Source organism: Acartia tonsa, chromosome 10 (assembly GCF_053477335.1).
Source record: "Acartia tonsa isolate MP-2025a chromosome 10, ASM5347733v1, whole genome shotgun sequence".
NCBI lineage: Eukaryota > Metazoa > Arthropoda > Copepoda > Calanoida > Acartiidae > Acartia > Acartia tonsa.
The window spans coordinates 27,580,408-27,603,916 of NC_137269.1; the positions used below are offsets into that span (position 1 = coordinate 27,580,408).

The following is a 23,509-nucleotide window of genomic DNA, read 5'->3' on the forward strand; positions in this document are numbered from 1 at the left end:
CTGGAGGCACATTGAACACCATAGGGGTGTAAACTATTAATAGCCCCTGTCCAGTTTCTCCTTCTGGGGGGCCCTGGCCCCTATCTAGATGGGAATGGCCAAGAACTTCATGCTAGTCGCCACCCATATCCTGGTCATCAGTCAGCTCTGAACAGGTGCTCCTTGAAAGCTGCCCTGGCCAGACAGTTGATTTAACAGCTAGAGGTCTTCTTGTCTTCAGCAGCTGGTTGTGGAAGGGGCCCTATTGATCCATACCATCAGCTCAGGTTTGTCAAACAGTTATGGTGTCCAAAACTCCCTCAGAAAGAACCTTCCAGGCTCAGGGCATAGTTCAAGATGAACTCCTGGAGGATCAAGATCAGAATAGGGCTAACTTGCATTTGAGTGAAGGTATGCGGCCCACCACCTGCAGCTATCCTTCCATGGCGGCTGTGCTGATCTGTGATTGGCAGGCGAACATCTCACAGCCCATTTCTCGGCACCAGGTGTGTGACATTATTCTAAGCTTGGACCAAATGGCAGGGTTACTGGGAGTCTGAGGGCACCATTAGGTCTCAACCTGCCCGATTCATGGATGCATGTGAGCAACACCCAAGAAAACATGTGGTGCAGACCTCCAAGGTGCTCCACTGGGGCCTGTGGCTGAATGATCGGGTTTCTGGTTAGGATAGGCCTTGCCTTCCATCTGTCAGTGGTGTAATACTGACCTCATGTTGTAATACACAGCTATTCCACTTTGGTTAGTTTTGGGAATGGGTTCGAATCCCTACTTGTGTTAACACATATAGGCACTCTCTGTTAGGGACTCCAGGCAGTCAGTTTGGCCACAGGAGCAAAGATACTCTGTTTTTGGGCTGTCTAACTAAAATTATACTAAAAAAATGAAAGAAGACTTAAGTTTGTATTTAGATATTTAGTGTAATTTTCCTTAAATCTTAAAATGGCGATATCTGGCAAGAAGGAACGGCTGGGATTTTTTTCTCACCTGATTCTAACTACCATTAAATCCTATTTGAACGCCCAATTGTCCGAATGGTTGGAAAATTTTTTTAATCTAAAGTTCGGTTAAGGAGTGGTGTGTGTAATGTAAAAGCCACGATATTACGAGATAAGACATAAGGGATATGATATTCTTCAGGTAGATTGGTTGCTAAGTTAGACACTACTATTTTGCACCTAAAAATTCAATAATAATGTTAACAAATCTTTTGGTACATATGTAAATTACCAGCCCCCCCCCCCCCCCCTCCTGCGGACACTTACCGTTTTAGTTTTGTACTATTATAAACAGTTTTGGTAAAATATTTAAGTTAAAAATGCTTAAAGGCATTACACTTAATTTGAACACTTCAATTTATTAGAGGTTTTTATTTTTAAATTATCTCTAAATCTTTTATATACTATGGTCACGTTTCTGTAATCTTAACATAACAAAATCCCAAGGTCCTCTAGTGTATAAAGATACTTATATATATGCATACATCATACACTCTATATTTGTATAATAACATTTTAAATGCAAGGTTTGAGGTATGGCTATCCATACAAGGATTCTTTAAATTTATTTTGCATTACAGCTTTAGAAAATACTAAATCTTTTCTTGAAATAAGTTTCCAGAATGAAATTGAAAATAAGGTGGCAGAGGTGTTATTCCCAAAATAAACATAGAATTTATGATTTTTATACCTAATATAAATATTACAAAGAAAGTAAATATGTAGTAGGTGTAGGTAGTAAAATTATCTCCAAAACTGGACATTTTCCAACAAAAAATGATAGAACAATTAAAGGTAATTTTTCATCATTTTCTAGTTGTTTATAGTCTTATCCCTTAACATCTGTGATAATGCATGGATTATTTAATTCAATATTTCATACAGAATGCACTGTAAACTGCATAAATATTTATTCATTTCATATTTGAATAAGATAATAAACAAATTAAATATGTGTGATCAGTTTCATGGATATAAAATATATGTGTATATTATGACAGGGAAAATTTTTTCGTCCATTTTGGTTTTTACTATAATCATCATTTATTGGCCAGTATATTCCTCCAGTAGGAGGGGAAAGGATGGGGTAAAGTGGTAAATTAAGAGGGGGTATCATAATATTAGCCACCTGGAAATACCATCCGAGAGAAGGCGAAAATCTGGTGCAATATCCAACTAATTATATATCGATTCACGTACAAAAAGTACAAAGCAAACAGAAGTGCATGAGAATTCGTAAAGTTACATTTTAAGGTTATTAAACTTGCGTTTGAGGTTAGCTAAGTGTATTAATTCAAATAGAGTTCATTGAGAAAGTGATTGGAGAATTAGGTAATAGCTTACAAGTGGCCGCTTTGTACCTAAAGGGGGAGGGTAATTTTTTCACCATGACTAACGCTTGTTAGGGGGCTAGCCTTGCAGTGGCCTACACTTGCATGCCCTAAACCCGCAGGCCTACCCAGCATTCAATATAACCTAACCTAAAGTAATAAGCAAAAAAGATATACCCCCCCCCCCGTATCAATTTATTTTAAAATGAGGACAAAGGGGGGTAATTATCAATGCTCAAGAAGTTACATTGTACGATAGCGCCGAGAATACTCTTACACGGTTCAACAACCATATTTTGGAATAACATTTTTTGACAAAAATACTTTTTTCATATAGATAGTACAGATTCTTTTGAGAGATTCGTAATGTCTTACAAATTGCAGGAAAGCAAAGAAATTAAATCATTGTAAACACTAAATGACTTTTACTTAAAAAGACATACAAAAATATTGTAAATAAAGTGAGGAGGGAGGGGGGGTCTATGGTCTACTAGGTAGTCTAATTATCGTCTGAACCGATTGAGTTTACCAGCTACTAGATACTAGGAAAGCTGCCGCTTTTCCTATATCATAAAGTGAAAAATTTGGCAACTAGTTCTTATAATAAAGTAACAGGATGTGTGTTTGTCTGTGTGTCTGTACCGAAGGATCTCGCTAACCGCTGAACCGATTGGGTTCTCCTTAACAGGGTAGCTTCACATAGGTCCCAGGAAGGTTTATAACTATTTTGGAGGAGGGTACCACCACCCTACCAAGAGAACTTCTCCCCCCATAAAATTTTTAAAAATATTTTTCTTTTAAAATCAAATTCGACTCTCCCCTCCTCAAGTGCCCCTAGAGTCCTCTAGGGGCGTAGCCGCTAGTATTGTATAAAATATCAAGATATTTTATGTCTGTAGCCTAAGATAAGTACTGAACCGATTGAGTCCTCTCTTTTAGGAAACTATTCAATTTTTAGATTTGATTCTTGGAATAGTTTTATGCTATTTGTCTTTCCCTACCACTTCGAATTATAGCCTCTAGCTGCTGTTTTTAAAAATAATTATTTTGTGTATTTATAGGATTAAACGTTTTAACTTTTTATGTTAGAAATTCCTCTTAACAACAAAAACTCAGCTTCCTACTAATTGCAAAACAAAAGAATGAGTGTACAGAATCAACATCATCATCTTGTATTATGGTGACCTTAAAAATTCAGGAAAATTTAGTATATGGAATGTACACAACTCTGATTCCTAGAATTTATACAAATTTTTCAGGGATCTTTGGGGATAGTACCATGGATGATAATTTTATGTACACCCCAAAATAAGAGTAAAGTTATTTTACTTTCTACTGATAGTAAATTGTAAAATTAATTCCAGTTTTGTAAGCCCCGAGGGATCGAAGGCCCGGGCTATCTACAAGATACTAAAAGAAAAATTTATATCTTTTTATTTACGAAAAATTATCTATAATATGATAATGATTATTTAGTATGGCTTGAAAACGGTTCTAATCCAGCGGCTTCGAAGCTATAAGATAAGATAAGATAAGATAAGATTTATTTTCCTCAAAGGTACAACATATTTTATTAGATATATATCATACATTATGTTACTATGCTTTGATTTGTTTGATTCTTCTGGTTTGTTATATTTGATGCAGGTTTGATAATAATATAATAATATACATAATAACTATTATTAAGTACCTAGCATGGAATTGGCCGAACTTCGTCTCCACCTAGTTACCAGGCCAGTTCGAATAAGATGAAGATAACATTTTACAGTAAAAATTCCATGCAACATTGTACCAGATAGTTAGCATAACCCTTTAAGGGTTGTGGAGCCACTGGTGTACTTTGACGCTTGCTAAGCCGATACAATGTTATATGTGCAAATAAATAATAATCTTAACAATGAAAGAATAAAATATCTTGCTGTGTATTTCAGACATCCTCCTACTATCAGTTGCAACTTCTCCAAGCGTAAATTCGGAACAATTAAGGAACCAAAACCTCCACCAGGAGTCGCTATTCCCGTTGTGATCCCTTTTCAGCTCTACATAGACAGTTTCCTTTATAACAAATTATTTCATTATAGAGTGGAGTTTTGTCCGGGTCTAAGGACATCTCCACACCAATAATTACAGGATAACGGCAAATCTCGCGATAACACTTGGTCCAATCCAAAAATCCAAAATCCAAAAAATGAATAAGGTATCCTAATATATAATCGTATCATGTACTAAGTGAACAAGGTGTAATGGTTGGTTTCGATTCCTACGGAATCTGATTTTTATTTCTTGAGAATGGATATAATAATCCTATGATGTACAATTGTATAATTGTACAGAATAAAGAATAGGTCATGTGCGATTCCTACGGAATCTGATTTTGGTTTTTTGATAATGGGAGTGTGTCCCTAAATATGTAAGGTTCGATTCCTCCGGAATCTGATTTTTGTGTTTTGAGAACTGGTCACAGCATGGCTGTGAATGGGGCAACAATATGGGGGAGGGTGAGGTGAGGGAAGGTGAAAGGAGAGTGGTTTGTGCTAGAAAACGTTTACATTAATCCATTGATCTCACTCTTTTTGAAAGTAAAGGGTGAAAGTGGGTCATGTTAAAAAAAAAGGCTGTGGCGTGCTATTGCGCGCACAATTTGTTATAGCTTTGCTTTAGTGGAGTTTAAATCTTTCTGTTGTTTAGGCACGAAAATGTTCGGAGAGGAAGAATACCAACAAATGTGGCAGCCGCTACGCAATAGACTGACAATAACATATCAACGACTTCTCAATATAGTTAATGGTGACAATGTCAGTGAGGAAGTACGTCGTGAGGTAGCCCGTCTACTATACCAACAGGGTTATTTAGAAACCGAGATGGCACTCACACTATACAACCCAAACAAGGATATGGAGTATCATGAAACTAAATTAGGTGAAATTGCTGAGCGGATAACTGCACAAGAGGGGGCTTGTCTCCAACTATAGCTCCAGAAGTTGGCCATTTCTGGTCAGGACCAGTTATGGTCAAGTTCTCTACGACTTTATATACAAGATATCCGCAAAATATCCGCAAAAACAACCGCGGAAATATCCGCAAGACGTTCACAAAAAACAACAGTGAGGCAACAGAAAAAAAATCTGCAAAGTGAGAAATAAATAATACAGTTTAGTTTTATGAAAAAAAGTAGCTAAATATAATTTTTTTAAAAATAATTTACCATAAATTCATTGATTTGTTTTTTAATAAATCCTAGATATCTTGCTATGAACTTTTATTTTTTATTTGAAAGATGTACAAAGTAATAGGATGTCTGTTAATTAATATTTTGCTATGGATTAATTTAGTATTAGCATAAAAAAGTAAGGATAAGAAATGTAAGTTGATGAAGTGAGAGACTAGTTAGAATAAGGGAGATGGGTCGAGGAATTGAACAGGTATGGGGGAGGAGGGGAGGAAAACGAGGGGGATAAAATGGGGCGTGGTGAATGGTTTGTGCGCGGTCGTGGCTACCAGCCAGACAGACAGAGCGGCGCTTATCGTTTGGTATATGCTAGGGGGGGAGAAAAAGTAGGGGGTGGGGGGATGAGTGGTTTTCCGGTAAAGCACAGTAGAATAAAGGAAAAAAGGGGCGGGAGGGAGACAATTGGTTGTAAAGCATAGGGGAAATACGCGGGAAATCGGAAGTGGGGAAAGTTATTTACTAATTAATAAGTTAAATTAAGATTGCATAATGCATGGTATTAAAACACAAGGGGGGTATAAATATGGGGTAGGTAAGGTCAAATTTCAATTGTCTCCAAGATGTCAGATCAAGAAGAGGAAGTAGGACAAGGCCAAGGTGCTTTACCAGATGGGGCGCCGGAAGTTCCGGAGGAGGCTGGAGGTGAGGAAAATGTTCCCCTCCATGACCAGGTGCAGGAGCTCATCGCTATGCTCAATTCTAGCGATGAAGTCGATGATCCTGTACCCGTGCACGGCGTCCAGCAGCTGCTGAACCTCGCGGCAGTGCCTGATCTACTCCCATTTCCGGGGGTAGACAGGCGCTGTCTGGACCTCTGGTTTATGGTCAAGAGGAGGTTGTTGGGCGTTGTGCACGAGGGCGACATGTTGATGTGGAGGAGATTCCGCAACGACGCCATCGATGAGGAAATCCTCCGCATGATGTATTCCAACTATGGGTTAGTCGTGAGGTTAATATCAGTAATGCCCACGTACGCCCGCTCCTTCCAGGCCAACATGGATTCCATCGCCGCAATGGACCGCCTGGTCACCGTCCAGCAGGACCTTGTGGAGGAGCTCCTCCAACAGGAACCCGACGACATCGGCGACTCCAGCGACTACGACGAGTAGATGGCTATGCCCACTACATGAGCTTAACCAGTCAGCGATAGTCATTACAAAATTTTTGATATCTAAATTTAAATAAATAAATATATTTTGGTCAAAATTCTGAAAAAACTTTGTTGTTTTTTTTTTATTAGATAGATAGAGGTAGAGGTTGCGCGATTCGTTAGCTGCTTGATAAAAAGTATATAATATAATTGAAGAAGTTAAAGTCAAAATATAAAATGTAAAATGAATAAAATGGATAAGAAACAAACTATGCTAAAGCTACTCTATACATAGGTATGTATGTCGGTTCCTACGGAACCTATTCGTTGAGATTTGAGGTTAAAGAAATGCTGTTTTATTGTTTTTTGATATAGAAATTAAATGCTTACAAAAAGTCGAGGGCTAAAGATACGGATAGAAACTTAGTTAGAACAAAAATTGTTAAATAAAGGAAGAGAAAAAATAATAATATTTGCTTTTTTTTTAAAATAATAAGTAATAAGTAAAACATCTTTCTTGAAAATATTTATATTATCAATCAGTTTAATTTCAAAAATAAAATATTTGCTTTTTTTAAAACTCAATCTTGTTTAGGTAATAAGTAAAACATTTTTTCTTAAAAATATTTTTATTATCAATTAGTTTAATTTCAAGTGGAAGGTTGTTGAATATAGTTGGGAAAGAGTTAAGAGGGGCGTGCAGGAGAAAGTTTCTATTGGTGCCCGGTTCGTAAGCAAAGTTGTTCCTGTTCCTAGTGCCATATGTATGTCTGTCTTGAACAAAATTCCAGGTGTTTTCAAAGATTTTGGGAAAATTGCCTAATTTATAGGCGTGCATAAATTTACAAACATTGAATTCAATTAACAGGTTAAATGGAAGTATGCCATTAGATTTAAAGAATTCAGCTGTGTGAGCTCTGCTAGGTAAATTTTCGATTATTCTAATGGCCTGCTTCTGCAACTTAATGATTGGTGCTAACAGATACATAGGACAGGCAGTGAACAGGAGACAACAATATTCGATATTCGACTTAATATAAGAAGAATAGAGTAGCTTTAAGTGTTTCTTGTCCAACAAATGACGCATTACTTTCATACTATAAATTATTTTAGAGACTTTGCTATAGACTTTTTCGAGATGATAAGAAAACTTCATTTTCTCGTCCAATTGAATTCCCAAGTGTTTGACACTACCCTCATTGGTACCGCTCACAAGATCCAACTTAGTGATTTTTGACTCATCATTTTCATTATGATTATTCATGTTTACATAGACTTCAAAGTTGGTCTTAGCGGCGAGCTCAGCGGGGGTGAGTATCTCACGGGGGGAGGAAAAGACCATACATTTGGTCTTGCGGGGGTGAATGAGAAGTTTATTGGCATTGTACCATTGGGTCAGTCTGGGGACAAGCTCCTTTGCAAGGTTAATCAATTGTATAATATTCTGCTTTTCAATGAAGCCCACTGCGTCATCAGCAAAGAGATTGATTAGGATCTCTTCACTGCATGAAACAAGGTCATTGATAAAAATTAAAAAAAGAATTGGTCCCAGGACTGACCCCTGAAGTACGCCAATGATAATGAATTCAATTGTAGAGGAGAAAAGGCCCTTAAAAAATACACGCTGTTTTCTATTTGCATAATAACTACGGAACCAATCAAGTGCAACCCCCCTTATCCCTGAATTCTCCAGTTTGCTAAAAAGGATATCCCTATTTATCATGTCGAAACACTTCCTTATGTCCAAAAATATGGCCATACAGGAAGTGTCTCGACTGAGTGCTTGGGTGATCAATGTGCTTAAGTTCAATACATTGTGAAAGGTTGAGATCCCTTTCATGAAGCCAAACTGGCGATTGCTAAAAAAAGACCGATCTTCCAAGAACTTAACCAGCGTTTCACAGACATATTTTTCAATGGGTTTGGAAAAGTTATCAATGAGTGAAATTCCTCGATGATTATCTGCCTCGCTGAGTGAACCTGATTTGTGAAGGACAACTATTTTGGAAGTTTTCATTTTTTCAGGAAAAGTGCCATTTTGAAGTGATAAATTATAAACATGTGTTAGGGGAGTGGCAATGGTATCAGCACAGCGAGACAGAACATACATCGAGACATCATTTATGTCTGTGGAACGCTTAGGTTTAATACTACGAATGATATTAATAACCTTGAAGGGGTACAATGGCTCAAAGAAGAGGGAATCTTGACATGGGGGTGGTAAATATTCAAAAAAGTTTTTGGGGGTGGAAGGAATTTCAGGCCTTAGGGAAGACCCAATCTGACTAAAATAACGATTAAATTCATTAGCTATTTCTTGGTCATTTTCAATTTTGTTTGGGCCTACTTGAAGGTATGTGCACTCAGGGGAAGATTTACTAAACCCAATGACTTCCTTTAGGGTTTTCCAGAGTTTTTTCCCATCCCCGTTTGCATCTCTTATTTGTTTTCTGTAATATTCAATCTTTGCTCTTCTCACTTGCCTATTGTAATTATTCCTATAGACATTGTAAATACTTCCATTTTCAATTGTTTTGTCTTTTAAAAAGTTGCTGTACAAAATATCTCTATGCAATCTACAACGCAATAAATAATCTGACATGAAAGGCTGCTGGGGCTGGGTACGTTTGTTTTTTCGTTTTTTCCTAACTGGACACTTTTCATTATAAAGTCTCAAAAAGGTTGAAATAAAGTTATCATAAGCAATGTTTGTGTTGTCTTGACTTAAAACGTGATTCCAGTTAGTGTGGTAGAGTGCATAGTTTAAGGCATCAAAGTTTTCATCATTCAATTCTCTTTTTTCAAAGAAATCTGGAGGTTTGGGTTTATTTACTTTGTCTATTCGGAATGAATTAATAATTGGCAAGTGATCGGAGATTTTTGATGTTAAAACAAAGGAAGACATTAGGTTTTGAATAAAGTTACCTACCCCGAATAAATCAAGAAGGGTTGCTGTGGTTCTAGTTACTCTAGTAGCTCTGGTAACGGTATTTATGATACCGTTAAAAGAAAAAGACTCAATAATTCTCATGGAGTTGCTATTTATATTATTTATTTTGAAAAGATCAAAATTGAAATCTCCCACAATGAAGTATGGTATGCTTAAAGCTGCTATTCTATCAATCAGGTCTAAAAAAAGTTCAAAAAATTCTTCTATTTCAGCATTATTCTGATTGGGTGGCCGATAACAGTTTAGTAAGCAAAACTTTAGTCCATTGTGGGAAATTTTTAAGCAAATAGATTCAAGAATATTTTCTTTAAATGAAAATTTATCAAATAGTTTATCTACTTTATAATATTTGCTTACTAGAATACCCACCCCTCCCCCCCTACTTTTTGTGCGGAGTTTAACATGCCAATCGTAATTATTAATCCCATAGCAATCCATATTTACATCCTTATTTAGCCATAATTCTTGAAAACACAGAACATTTAAGTGGATATCATGTTGCCTAAAGAAGTCTACAGTGGAGACAATATCATTGTATTTAGAATGTAATGACTGACAATTAATACTAAAAATATTGAGAAGGTTTTCATTGAATGTTTTCAGTTTCTGTACGATACCTTGTTCACTTGAAAAAACGCAATTTATTCCGAATTCATTCTCAAAATCGTTAAAGTAGTCGCCGTAAATCGGATTCATAAGATTTAGACCAATGTTATCGTTTAAGTTACCGTAATCCTGGTTAATCTGATCATTAGGGAGGTTTGTCATAGCAGAGCTGGTCCAGGAGCACCGCAGGAGGAATCGTCTTAACATCAAGTATGGACATCTGAAACACAGTAGATATTAGTGGACAAATAAAAATAGTTAATATACAATATATTATCGTTAAAGCGAAAAAAATTACCATATTTACTATGGTTATTCCGATAGCGTTTAGTTTATGTGTGTGTTGGGGGTGGCAACACATTTCAAGCTAGTTTAGTTCCCCCTACTCATTTTCATACAAGTTCCATGTATTTTATATGCTAATCAGCAGAAAAGAAAAATAGATTGAAATTAATATGCGGTTTGACAAGTTAGGTAATATATAGTAATAATATTATAATATTATAGAGTTTACGTGGATACAAAACATTCAGTTTTTTCGAAATAAATCACTTTGGAAATGATTTTAAAAAATGATGATAATAATTTTTTGTTAGGTACCTTTTTTTTCCGTCGTATAAGATACTTAACTTCATGATGTGATTACCGCCTTTGTTGCTTTGCTTTGCTTAGCTTTGTTGGCGGTGTCTCTAGCTTTGGCCCTCGTGGCCACAGGATCAGAAGGTGCTGAGTCAACGACAGGGGCAGGTGCGGCAGACGTGGCGGCAACGGTGAATGCCTTCATGGCAACAGGATCAGAAGGTGCTGAGTCAACGACAGGTGTAGATGCGGCAGATGCGGCAGACGTGGCGGCAAGTGCGGCGGTGTGTGTGGCGGTAGGTGCGGCAATAGATGCTGCAGGTACGGCGACAGACACGGCGGCAAGTGCGGCAGACGTGGCGGCAGATGCGGCGGCGGTCACGGCTGCAGGTGCGGCGGTGAGCGCGGCGGCAGGTGCGGCAGTGAAATCAGCGGTAGCGGCGGCGGCGGATGCGACAGCGGCAGGTACTGACTGTGTGGGCTGTGCGGCTGGTGCAACGGCTGTATGTGCGGCGGTTGCGACGGTTGCGGCAGAGTCTATGGGAGGAAACACAGCTAGGTCCCCAAGAGCTGGGGCAGGGGCAGACGTTAAATTATGTTGAATCGTGCTGGAAGGGTGGGCTGTGATCGTACTAAACTGTCTTGGGAAGTCATCCTCTGTTAAGTCAGCCTGATTAGAGAAGAATGTTTTCCTTTCCTCAGGCGCTAGCTTGTTGAAACAAAGGATAGGCGGTGCCTCTGACAGAAAAAAATCCTCGCTTCCAGGTATGGGTTGGGCCATTTCCTTCAGGTCTTTGCCAAATGGGTTAAGGCAGCGTATCCAGCGGCTGCCGTTCTTGAGCTGAAATTGGACATGTTGGCCAGCGACTTTGGCCCTCGAAATCTGGTTTGTGGCATATACAAAGGTCATGGTCTTCCTGTTGAGGTCGGACATATCTTGCTTCGCCTGGACTAACCTATTGGGGAAGAACGGGACCGGTGACGCGTTGTTCCTGGGATTGAACCTCTTGATCTCGGCGTTGTAACGGTCAAGCACAGCCTTCTTATTGTTCATCCACGCGTCGAGGTAGGATCTAGACATAAAACGAAAAATAAAAACGGGGATCTGGCCCTTTGTATATGGGAGCATATGGGCATGCTCGACGATATCACAAAAATGTGAGGGAATATATTCTAATTCCCCACGTTTAAGAGCGGCTTCAAGGGTGGGCCTTATAATGTTTCTAAATATGATAAACTCTGTAATATTTTCACGGCTCCACGGCTGCTGAAAATTCACTATTCTACAACTCCAATCGCGGCACCTTTGCTCTCTTATCGAGTTTTGTAGAAGTTGAAATTTGACGAAATTTTCTCTCGACGATTCGACAGAGTTTAGATAGTCTTTTTGTTGTGTAATCGTGGTCCTAATCGCTTTTTGTTCACTTGCAACAGATTTAGCATCTACGAAATTTTCTATACCTTCGATAGATTGAATTTTAACATTTAAATCTGAGACTCTCAATTTAATATCGTTTATTTCGGTTTTATGACTGGCAAAAGTACTATGAATAAGCTCATCCCTTACCTTAGCTATATTCGCATCGTATTCTTTAAACTTAACATCCAAAGCAGCATCCAAATTTGTTTTAAACTTTGACCAATATTCTGGGTTGTCACACGTACTACAGGCCATGATGAAGTGAAGATGGCGGAACCGAGGGTGCTGAGTGAGTGTGGGTCAGCTGACCAATGGTGGGACGCGAAAAAATGTTAGCCAATGGGAGAGCTTATTTGTCGGGAGTACTTTGCGCCGGTAAAATGTTGCCAGACCGATAAATTATCATAAAATTATCAAAAAAAATTTGAGAGTGTTTTCACCAAAAATTGTTCATTAAATTAAAGCGATTAGGTTACACATAAGTTAAAAAAAAAACTTTTAATTCATTAATGTTTTATTTTCACTTTTTTTGTGTTAACAATTGACCGATACGTTAACACATACACATTGCCAGGCCTAAATACGAGGTGCCCTCTGGCTACAGTGTCTTCCCTTTCCTCCAACTGCGGAGTGACCACGGGCAGTGGGGAGAGGGGAACTAGTTGAGAGAGAGGGGGAAGGTAGAACTGAGCTTAACACATGGGGTAGGGCGGGGGAGAGCTTGCAAAATGCGTGTTCTCAGCCCGACTCTCTGAACTAAACTAAACTAAACTGGAAATAAAATTACACAAGTTATAGATTAAAATTAATAGTGGAAACGTTTAGACATTCCTAATTTGTACACCACAATCAAGATTTATTTAAATCCCCAAAGATTTTAGCTAACAATTGAGAGAATGTACAGTGTTTATAAAACTTTGGGGACCAGTTTGATTTATTTTACAGTCCTATGTCCCATCCCTCTCTGCAAATTTTACAACAATATCTTTACAGTTTTAATAAAAACGGTTCACAGAATATGATAATTAGTAAAAGAACAAGCAAGGATTTTCAATTAATCTAAAAATTTACGTTTTTTTGATTGCAGATTATAGGAAAGCTTTATATATGTTTGTCACTGATCTTTTAAGCCTGAGAGGCTAGTTTTAAAAACAAAAAAAATACTGTGCAAGTAATTTTTCACAATTAGTGTAAATTAATTTAGTTATTTCACCAAAATAAGAACGATTACAACCCTTAGAAGTGCATTTGTCTTAAAAAATAGTTATTTCTAGCATCCTATTATAAACAGCTTTCCGCGGATATATTACGATGCTAGACATAGTTTTTTTCGTATGGATGAGAACCGGTTCCTATCCACCGGATTTGAATGAATACGAAAAAAGATAAATTTGTTTTGAAATATGGTATTACAAAAATGATATTGTCAAAGATAATGGGACAAATCCCATACAAATTTTAATGTCTATTACCTCTTTTAGATGGACAAAATAGTCATAAATCCTATTTCTATAAAACTGGCTCTAAAATCTTAATCAAAATCTTTATATTGTAGTTGTATTTCTACCCATGTTTGATCTATGAGGAAAATGCAAAATTGTTATCAAACTTGACGTTATTATTATTTATTAATTTAACATGATTATGCATACGATAATAACAACCCTTCAAATAATATATTTCTATTTATACTAGTTTTTGGTAGGTCAATTATAATGGATATTTTGTTTCAATCCCTATATAAAAGTATTAGAATGTTAAGTATGCATGTCTGTCAGTCTGTCTACAATTGAAACAAATAGATAGTACCCGAGTTAACTTTTGGTTCCAGGTATGATCCTCCAGGCCCGATCCTTCTGGTATCCAGGAAACTTTGAACGGGTCCTATGACCACAATTTTCAGGGATCTAAAGGTATAAGACAATGGCAAATAAATTGGTATTCATCCCCAATGATACACAAAATTTCCCATTTTTTAGCGTAAGATTAGTGGTTGGAACGTTTGAACCCTCAATTAAATGAACCAACCAATAAAAAATTTACTAAATTCCCAAAGTTTTAAAGCCAACGAATAAGAAAGAGGTATTAAAAAAACTTTGGGGACTTGTGTAATAAACTGTCCATCCATTGTCCCCTCTCTCTTTGCCAATTTGGTGTGGACCCTTTCCCGACTCTGTTTTGGATCTTTATAATAAAAATATAAACACATCCAAGACCCTTCTGAAGAACAGAAAGCAATTTGCTAACAGGCGAAAAGGGTCCCCACCACTTGGACCAGGTAGTTGTCTGGATTATACATCTATACATTTATTTGTCGGACAAAAAAACTGTAGGGTTTAAATAGCAACCATAATTGGCTTGAATAAAGTAAGAATACAAACACTTTCACTAGTAATCCTAATCTGTTTGAGTAAAATTATAGCTTTAAAGGCGATTGATAACCGGTGAATTAGAACATGTTCTCAACCATCATGTATAGCTACAAATCTATCGCTACAAATTTTCCACGAATATTAAAATGAAGATTAAAATCAGTTTTTTTTACACCCAAGGAGAAATATCCACGGAAAACTGTCTATAATATGATGCGATAAATAACTATTATCATAATTCGGGGGCAAATTAAACATCATCAATTTTATTTGAAATATAGAACATTTTCTTTGGGTCAAAGGGGGGGGGGGGGGGGGGAAATGTGGTGACTCGTGCCACGACATACCAGCAATTTTATTTTGGGTGCTACTCCCTTAGTTTTAGAGATAATTGGGTGAAATCTTTTGGGCTGGGTCATTAATTACCCCAACTAGAGGTATCTTTCAAAAAAAACGGCGGCGGGTCCGCCGCTCCCGCCGTTCGCCGCCATTTTCCGCCGCCGCCAAAAAAATTTTTTTTATTGCATTTCTCGCCGAATTAGGCAATTTGGAATCATTTGAGACCATGTTATTTTTTTCAAAAATTTTTCCCCTTATAACCAACCCTGCGGGGGGACTTAGTAATTTTTTTCAAATTCTCGTTTATCAAGGTATATCTTAAATTCAGTGCCTCTCCTAAGCTTTTAAAGATATTGAAACAAAACCTTTTGATGTAGATCAGTAAAAAATATTTGAATAAAAAATGGCGGCGGTACCGCCGCTCCCGCCGTCCACCGCCATTTTCCGCCGCCGCCAAAATTTTTTTATTGCATTTCTCGCCGAATTAGGCAATTTGGAATCATTTGAGACCATATTATTTTTTTCAAAAATTTTTCCCCTTACAAGCCGTCCTGTGGGCGGCGGAAAATGGCGGTGGATGGCGGGAGCGGCGGTATCGCCGCCATTTTTTATTCAAATATTTTTTTGCTGATCTACCTCAAAAGATTTTGTTTCAATATCTTTAAAAGCTTAGGAGAGGCACTGAATTTAAGATTTATAACCAACCCCTGCAGGGTTGGTTATAAGGGGAAAAATTTTTGAAAAAAATAACATGGTCTCAAATGATTCCAAATTGCCTAATTCGGCGAGAAATGCAATAAAAAAAATTTGGCGTCGGCGGCGGAAAATGGCGGTGGACGGCGGGAGCGGCGGTACCGCCGCCATTTTTCATTCAAATATTTTTTACTGATTTACCTCAAAAGGTTTTGTCTCAATATCTTTAAAAGCTTAGGAGAGGCACTGAATTTAAGATATACCTTGATAAACGAGAATTTGAAAAAAATGACCAAGTCCCCCCGCAGGGTTGGTTATAAGGGGAAAAATTTTTGAAAAAAATACCTAACATGGTCTCAAATGATTCCAAATTGCCTAATTCGGCGAGAAATGCAATAAAAAAAATTTTTTTGGCGGCGGCGGAAAATGGCGGCGAACGGCGGGAGCGGCGGACCCGCCGCCGTTTTTTTTGAAAGATACCTCTAGTTGGGGTAATTAGTGACCCAGCCCAAAAGATTTCACCCAATTATCTCTAAAACTAAGGGAGTAGCACCCAAAATAAAATTGCTGGTATGTCGTGGCACGAGTCACCACATTTCCCCCCCCCCCCCCCTTTAGTTTATTTTCTTAGAATTTAGTATATATGTAACTGCACTATCTTCATGTCATTCAATCATAAAGAATAGGTAATGGCAAAAATGTCATGATTTTTAATTGGTATAAGTTTATCCTACCCCTATGGACTTATTATATCTTAATGTAATAATGTAATGGTAAGCCTCCATCCCCTGATATATTTTAGCCTCTAGATTCTAACCTAAGATAAATCTTAGCCTCTAGATTCAAACCCCTGATATATCTTAGCCTTTAGAGTCTACCCTAAAATATATCTTAGCCTCTAAAGTCCAACCCCTGATATATCTTAGCCTTTAGAGTTCAACCACTGATATATCTTAGCCTCTAGCATAGATTCTAACCTCAAATATATCTTAGCCTCTATAGTCCAACCCCTGATATATCTTAGCACCTAGAGTCCAACCCCTGATATATCTTAGCCTTTAGATTCTACACTAAAATATATCTTAGCCTCTAAAGTCCAACCCCTGATATATCTTAGCCTTTAGAGTCTACCCTAAAATATATCTTAGCCTCTAAAGTCCAACCCCTGATATATCTTAGCACCTAGAGTCCAACCGCTGATATATCTTATCACCTAGAGTCAACCCCCTGATATATCTTATCCTCTAGAGTCAGCCCCCTCATATAGATCTTAGCCTCTAGAGTCAACCCTCCTGATATATCTTGTCCTCTAGCATAGATTCTAACCTCAGATATATTTGAGCCTACAGTAATTAAAGTCAACACATGGACAAAATGGTTCAGGTTTGCATTAAAAATCTTAGTGTTGATCCTTAATTCCTGATATTAAAATGTGTACAAAATTATACAATGTTGCATATTTAGAATTAATAGGAATATTTACGCACATTTAATAATCTTGCATCTAACTATGTATACATATTAAAGAATGACAAAAAATATTGCCTAAAAAAGCAAAATTGCTCAAAATAATGTTAATTTTGTTTATCTCAATTAAGGATGTACACTTAATCATTGTCCTTTAGTCGTGTATCTTCATCACTGAGAATTAAGCTTTGCCTAAAAGCCTTAGGCAAAATTAAATAAGTTTATTTCCTATAACAATAATCTTAATCTAATTTTGGGAATCTAATGTTGCTTTATATATTTTTAGACTGTTTCTTAAAAATTCTTTCTTGTCCTACTATACTATCTATCTATCTATCTATCTTTGCACACTTTGATGGGATGAAAAAAATCTCATTTTAAAAATGTCATGTTTCACCAGAGTTCCTTATTTATAATTTTGTACATTTTAGTATTCAAACTTTGAACTGTAAATATTCTAGTATCCAACATTTTATGGACGCGTAAAAATAATTTAGGGGAATGTTTATTCTTTAATAGTTGGTAAAATCTTAATCTTGTAGTATCCAAACTTTTCCATTATAATGCATTGTTTCTTAAAATCTCTAAAAAATGAAAGCTCAGCAAACCAAAGAGTCAAAAAAACGATAATTAAATAAAAAAATTGAAAGAATTTAATTCTAACTTATTGAAAATGCTAATTCTTATTTCATAATATATTAGTAACTTCAAAAAAAGGTGAACTCGTTCTGTTCTATGGTTAGCGAGATCTTAATGAACAAACAAAAAAAAATTGCAAAGAGAGTGGTAGGATTCTTGTAGAATCCGTAAAGGTTATGTGTTATAAGTTAAAAATAGTGGTAGAACGATAAAAATTTATGTTAACTTTTTTTTTTTAAATTTTTGTCTATAGTTCTTTTCAATAAGAAATACACATATTTAGTGAATATTATCGTTCTACTACTATTTTTAAGCTCAAAACACACACCTTAACGGATTTTACCCGCAGCCTACTTTTCCCTTTATATATTAGTGTAAATTTACTTGAATATGATATCCAGGTCCTTTGAAACCAGGCAGATTATTTCCATTGAATATCAAACAAACATTAGCCGCATCGAATCTTCGGCTAAACACTGCGATTCTAAAATAAAAATAAAATTTTATTAACTCTTGTAAGGGCTCGGCAAGGTAGCTGTTCAATCTTTTTAAAATCTGCAGCTGCCAACCAACTATTTTTTGTAATTTCATTTCAGCCAGGGCTCGGGAGCTCATAAGCTTCAAATTTATACCCGCTTGCATGCAAAAAGAAGATGAACTGTCTGTTTAAGAACATGTATAGACATCCAGCTGAATTTAAAAGCTATAATATACCTAACTTCACAGAGGTTTACAAGCAGCTGACGCGCGGCTGCCGAGTCCTGATTCTTACTTCCAAATTCGATGAAAGTCGCCAAAACTTTATAATATCCAGCGGCAAATTATACACAATGCGGAACATTTTTCAACATTTTGCAGCTGAGCCGCCCTTGATATAAAATGACTAGAACACAGGGAGAGAGGGGACATTAGGCTATTTATTATACTAGTCCCCAGAGTTTTATTAAAAATAATTTTCTTATTCCAAGTGTCCAAAAGATTCAATCACTAATTGTAATCTACAGAAGGGGTAATTTTGCTAAACCGACCCTTCATGTAAAGTGCCCTTACTTACTTGTTTGAAATATCAGAGGGAAGCTTTCCCATCCATCCTCGCATATCATTTCCTAAACATTAATATATTTAGAATATGTTTTGATAGAATAATGGCCTTAATTTAGAAATAAATAGTCTTAAACAGTCTAGAAGCTATATCTAAAGTGTTCCCAAAAAGCAGGTCATTTTCATTTCATTTATATTAAGGTTATTAAGTCATTTTAAAATATTTCAATTACCTAAGATAAAGATTCAATTGGAGAATCGTATGTGGCTAGATATTAAAAAAAATTGTGGTTGTTACAATTTCCTTTTCAAGCTGGACTGATTTTTCTGTCTGATTGACCATCTAGGAGGATAATAAATCTATTAACCTGAACACTGTTTGCTGAGAACTGTGTAGAAGTAGAGAGAAAACTTGGATAGCAGCGCAGCTCTAGAATAAACATTTGTTTTCATAATTTAAGCACAGTAATGAAAGTTTACAATAGCTTGGATTAAAATAGAACAGTAAACTGTAATTTATTTTATAAATAGGAAGTTGATAAAGTAAGATATCTACTTTGTTGATTAGTTATAAATAATTTATTATATATTACATAGAAACCGGCTAAATAAACAGTATACGTATAGAAAGACAAACAAAAACTTTGATATTAGAGTTTTGCCTTTTGTAACTGGTAATCTTTTTTTGGGGAAAAGATTCAAACGGTATTGCTCTATTTCCCTCCATTATGATATTAACTAACTTCAATTATTACAATAAAGCAAAAACGGCCGATTATATTCAATAGAAGTAAAGCTTTTTGAACTAATAAATAAGATGATAATGAGGGCATAAGAGGTATGTACAGATGGGGGAGGGGGGGGGGGGTACTCAAGAACCTCTAGAGGGAGATAACTATATGATATCTATAATACAAAGTAGAATGATGTCTGTCCGTCCGTCCGTCTGAAGCTTAAGATCTCGGTAACCACTGAACTGATTCTACTCTTCAGGGTATATACCTACTGGTCCTGTGGTGGTTTTAGGCTATTTTCTTGGGGGGTTGGGACAAACCCGAACCCCCAAAAACAAAAATGTCAACCCCCCCCCCCTTTTTTTGCAGAAGATTTCCTTGGTCCTTTTTTTGCTGAAGATTTCCCTGGTCCTTTTACGAATTTCACCTTAATTTTTTTTTATCACCACTTGGGGCAATGCAAAGCTAGAGGCTAGGGGCGAAGCCGCTAGTAAGCTTCTATAAAGCCAAAGTTATTTTTTTTAAATCGTCAATCCCCATCAATACTATTCTATTAAAGGTCTACAAAACATATTTTTACTTTGGCCTTATGGAAGTTAAATCCAAAGTTAACTCCATCTCGAAGGGTCCTCGACTAAACCCGCTACGCCGTTTATTTTTAAATAAATTTAAAAAAAGAAGGAGGAGATTTTATTGCAGGATTAAGTCATAGAAAAAACCCCCCCTCCACTTGTTGTGGAACTTATAAAGTGGCTAACAACTAAAAACATAACACCAGACATCTTCTTATTTTACAATGTTTATTTACAGTTAGGCAGGGTTTCGGATCCGGATCCGCAAGGATCCGCATATTTTTGAGTCCAAGGATCCGGATCCGGAAAAAAATGCGGATCCGGATCCGGATCCTTGGACTCAAAAAAATCTACCTAAATTTATATAAAATCTCAGACATTCTCTTGATGAGAGCCAATCTTTAAGGTTTAGGGTAAGACTTGAAAATTAAAAGTATTTTTGACTTCGAATTAAGAATAAATATTTTTTTAAAGGTTTGGTGATTTTATTTTTATTGTCAAGGATCCGGAATCAGATCCGGTAGGATCCGGATCCGGATCTGGATCCGCACTGACCAAATTTTGAGGATCCGGATACGCAAAAAATCAATGCGGATCCGAAGCCCTGCAGTTAGGGAATTAAAAGAGACACTCGAATATATGTAACAGCAGATACATTATTGCACGTTCATAAAACTACAACATATTATAATATTAGCATTATGAAAAAGATATTAAATAAAAGAATGAAAATAAAGAAATAAAAACCTTACTTGTTGGTGCCTTTAATTAAGTTTCACAAGTATACAGAATTAACCTATTGTGATGGTTGTGTCAGGTTGTGTCCCTGAAACACGCCTTAGGCCCTATATAGTCAAGAGTTCTGCTGGGTAGTTATCCCCAAGCATTCTGACTGTAGAAACAACTGGCTATATCTTTGAAACGTACGAGCTTATATACCCGCTAATGTTTACATTAGGAACTGGTTTTAAATATGTACTTTAGAAAAATGTACATAAATATTTCTAATACACAAAATGGTATCACTACGTTTTAATTAATATCATAATAAAATAACGTTAAAAACATAAATATAAGTATTTAGATAAATATAAAAATATAAATTAAAATATGTTTTGTGTGCATACAAAACGACGGATAAATTATACAACAGCACTCCCCTCTTATTTTCAACATATTTTAAAAATAAGAGGTGAGGGTTTAATGCACGACACTTTGAAGGAACACAATTAGCATCGCTACTAAAAACCATCATACCTGAACTTAGAGAACCATGTATACAAAACAGGCTCTACCTGCCCACCACTAAAAAATAAAAAAAATATCAAATTCAATGAATTCTTGCTTTTCATAATAGCCGAAACTCACGGAGTCAAAGTTTTACTCTTTAAATGCGTGTTCTATTTAAGAAACATTTTAATATGAATGTACTAGATTCAGTTTCAAAATAGCAAATAACATTATACAATTATTTTCAAAACAAAATAAAATTAAAAGTCTACCTTACTCCTCGCAACAGACTTGTAGCAAAACTCAATTTTCTCGTTTCCCTAAAATAGTGAGCGGTGATTACTGGTAATATAAAAGTAACAGGAAATCTGTCTGTCTGTGTGCCTGTCTGTACCGAAGAATCTCTTTAACCGCTAAAACCATATGGTTCTCATTAATAGCTCTACAAGCGTAAATGTTTTTTGTCCAACCTTTTCAGGGCTTCAATTTTATTAATGTTGTCATCCTTATTTAAAAACAAATATTAACCATTTTTTATAAAACATAATGACGTCACCGAAACTGTCCCAATTTTGTATAACTTTTGCGGAACAAGTTCCAATTACGCCATATTTTTCTTTCCCGAAAAAGGGAGGGGGGGAAGAAAATCTCTTCAAAAGAGATGGGGAAAACCCCCTTTTCTCCCATCTCTTTTTTCTTCCCCCCTTCCCTTTTTTTTCTTTCCCCCTTCTCTTTTTCGGGAAAGAAAAATATGACGTAATTGGAACTTGTTCCGCAAAAGTTATACAAAATTGGGACAGTTTCGGTGACGTCAACATAATTCCAACGAAAGCTCTTACATAAAGTTTCATTTTATCAAGTAACTGAGAGGAAAATTTGGCACCCTTAGTTGTTATAGATAGTTCAAATTTTCAATGTTTTATTTCTTATTTAAAATCTGTCCATTAAAAGAAATTTTTAAAATTTTTAACCATGGATCTTAAGAGATAAGACAATAAGCGATGAATTGATATTCATCCTTGATAATAATGAACTAAATTAACCCTTCTATAGATTAAAATCATTGGTAAAAAGCAGCGTTGCGGAGCCGGAGCCGCCATATTTCGTTGGAGCCGGAGCCGTAATTTTCGTTGAAAAGCGGCTCTGGCTCCGGACTAGATAAATAAAGAGATTTTTTATAAATTATAATTTGGTAACTCTGTTTTGTCATGTGCAAATGCTCTTTTTAAGTTTTTCTAGTCCATTTTTATCAAAAATTGAACTTTTAAACCTTCAAAAGTCAAAAACATTTTTTATGGGGAAAAAAATATGTTGAGTTTTTCTTGATTTTAGGTCGAGGCTGGAGCCACGCTAGTAAAAAGTTTCAACTCTACTTATAGTTTGAAACCAACCAGTAAAAATTCAAATAAAGTATCCAAAGTTTTTAAGATATTATATAGGATAAGTTATTTATAAAACTTTGGATACCAGTTTAATTTACACTGCAATATCTTCTCTCACCCTAATTCTGACCTATATGTTAAGTTTGAGTGGGCTTCAGTTCTTTGGAACTAAATTTATTACATCAAATTTTTATTTAATAAATTATTTTCACTGAACTCATATTTTAGAAAATGATACAAATTTACTTTCTCAGAATTTAGAAATCATATTAAAACCTAATTCCAGTAAGAAAATTTGTTTAAAACCTTAAAAGGTTTAAATTCAATAAGTTTTTAATATTTTCATAGGTAGATGGAATTTGATGAATAAAATGCTATGGAAATTAACCACATAAGCATGAAAATGGAAGAGAGATCTTAAAACTTATGGATGGATTATTTTCATCCAGGGGTAATTTCTCTTGTGGAGGTGGAATTTCCATCCCCAAAAATTTAATAAGGGGGGGGGGGAAGTTCTGACACAGTTGCGTAAACCTGGTGTATAGGCTTTATCTTTGGACTGAGAGGATAGGTTATTAGGGATAAAATCATTCTTATATGATAAATTTCCCCCAGATTTAAGCTTTTTTGGATAGGCCTCCAGGTTCCGGAGCTCCAGGCCTCCAGGTGGTCTCTGAACAGGTAAAAATTAAAAATAAGATTTTTTTTTTGAAGAGTTAGAGGTTAACTTATAAAACAAAATATGCTTCTTTTTGATTGTTATTCACATATTTGAAGAAAAAACATACATATTTTGTCTCATAAGCTGACATCTAACTCTTAAAAAAAAAAATTTT

General features: G+C 36.0%; 2 protein-coding genes across 4 annotated transcripts in view; both read right to left on the reverse strand.

Moving 5' to 3' along the window:
• Positions 1 to 23,509, reverse strand: part of LOC145329762 (KICSTOR subunit 2-like) — a 74,733-nt gene that overhangs the window by 24,783 nt on the left and 26,441 nt on the right. For all 3 annotated transcript variants that reach the window (XR_013883081.1, XM_080174144.1, XM_080174143.1), the window contains exons 10-14: positions 21,564 to 21,611; positions 21,319 to 21,366; positions 19,124 to 19,185; positions 18,769 to 18,820; positions 18,099 to 18,198 (exon numbers count right to left, since the gene is read on the reverse strand). Coding sequence is in view for 2 of the 3 variants with exons in the window: in XM_080174144.1 (XP_080030270.1) it covers positions 18,099 to 18,198; positions 18,769 to 18,820; positions 19,124 to 19,185; positions 21,319 to 21,366; positions 21,564 to 21,611 (310 nt within the window). In the remaining variant the exon portion in view is untranslated. The remainder of the gene's footprint in view (positions 1 to 18,098; positions 18,199 to 18,768; positions 18,821 to 19,123; positions 19,186 to 21,318; positions 21,367 to 21,563; positions 21,612 to 23,509) is intronic.
• Positions 10,710 to 12,969, reverse strand: LOC145329757 (uncharacterized). Its single transcript, XM_080174137.1, has 2 exons — positions 12,352 to 12,969; positions 10,710 to 11,857 (listed from the first exon to the last, which is right to left on the reverse strand). The coding sequence occupies exon 2, from the start codon at positions 11,836 to 11,838 to the stop codon at positions 10,837 to 10,839; it is 1,002 nt and encodes a 333-aa protein (XP_080030263.1). The 5' UTR covers positions 11,839 to 11,857; positions 12,352 to 12,969; the 3' UTR covers positions 10,710 to 10,836.

Excerpts from the sequence above, each read along its gene's own strand:
- LOC145329757 (XM_080174137.1), bottom strand. The coding sequence starts at position 11,838 with ATGAACAATAAGAAGGCTGTGCTTGACCGTTACAACGCCGAGATCAAG.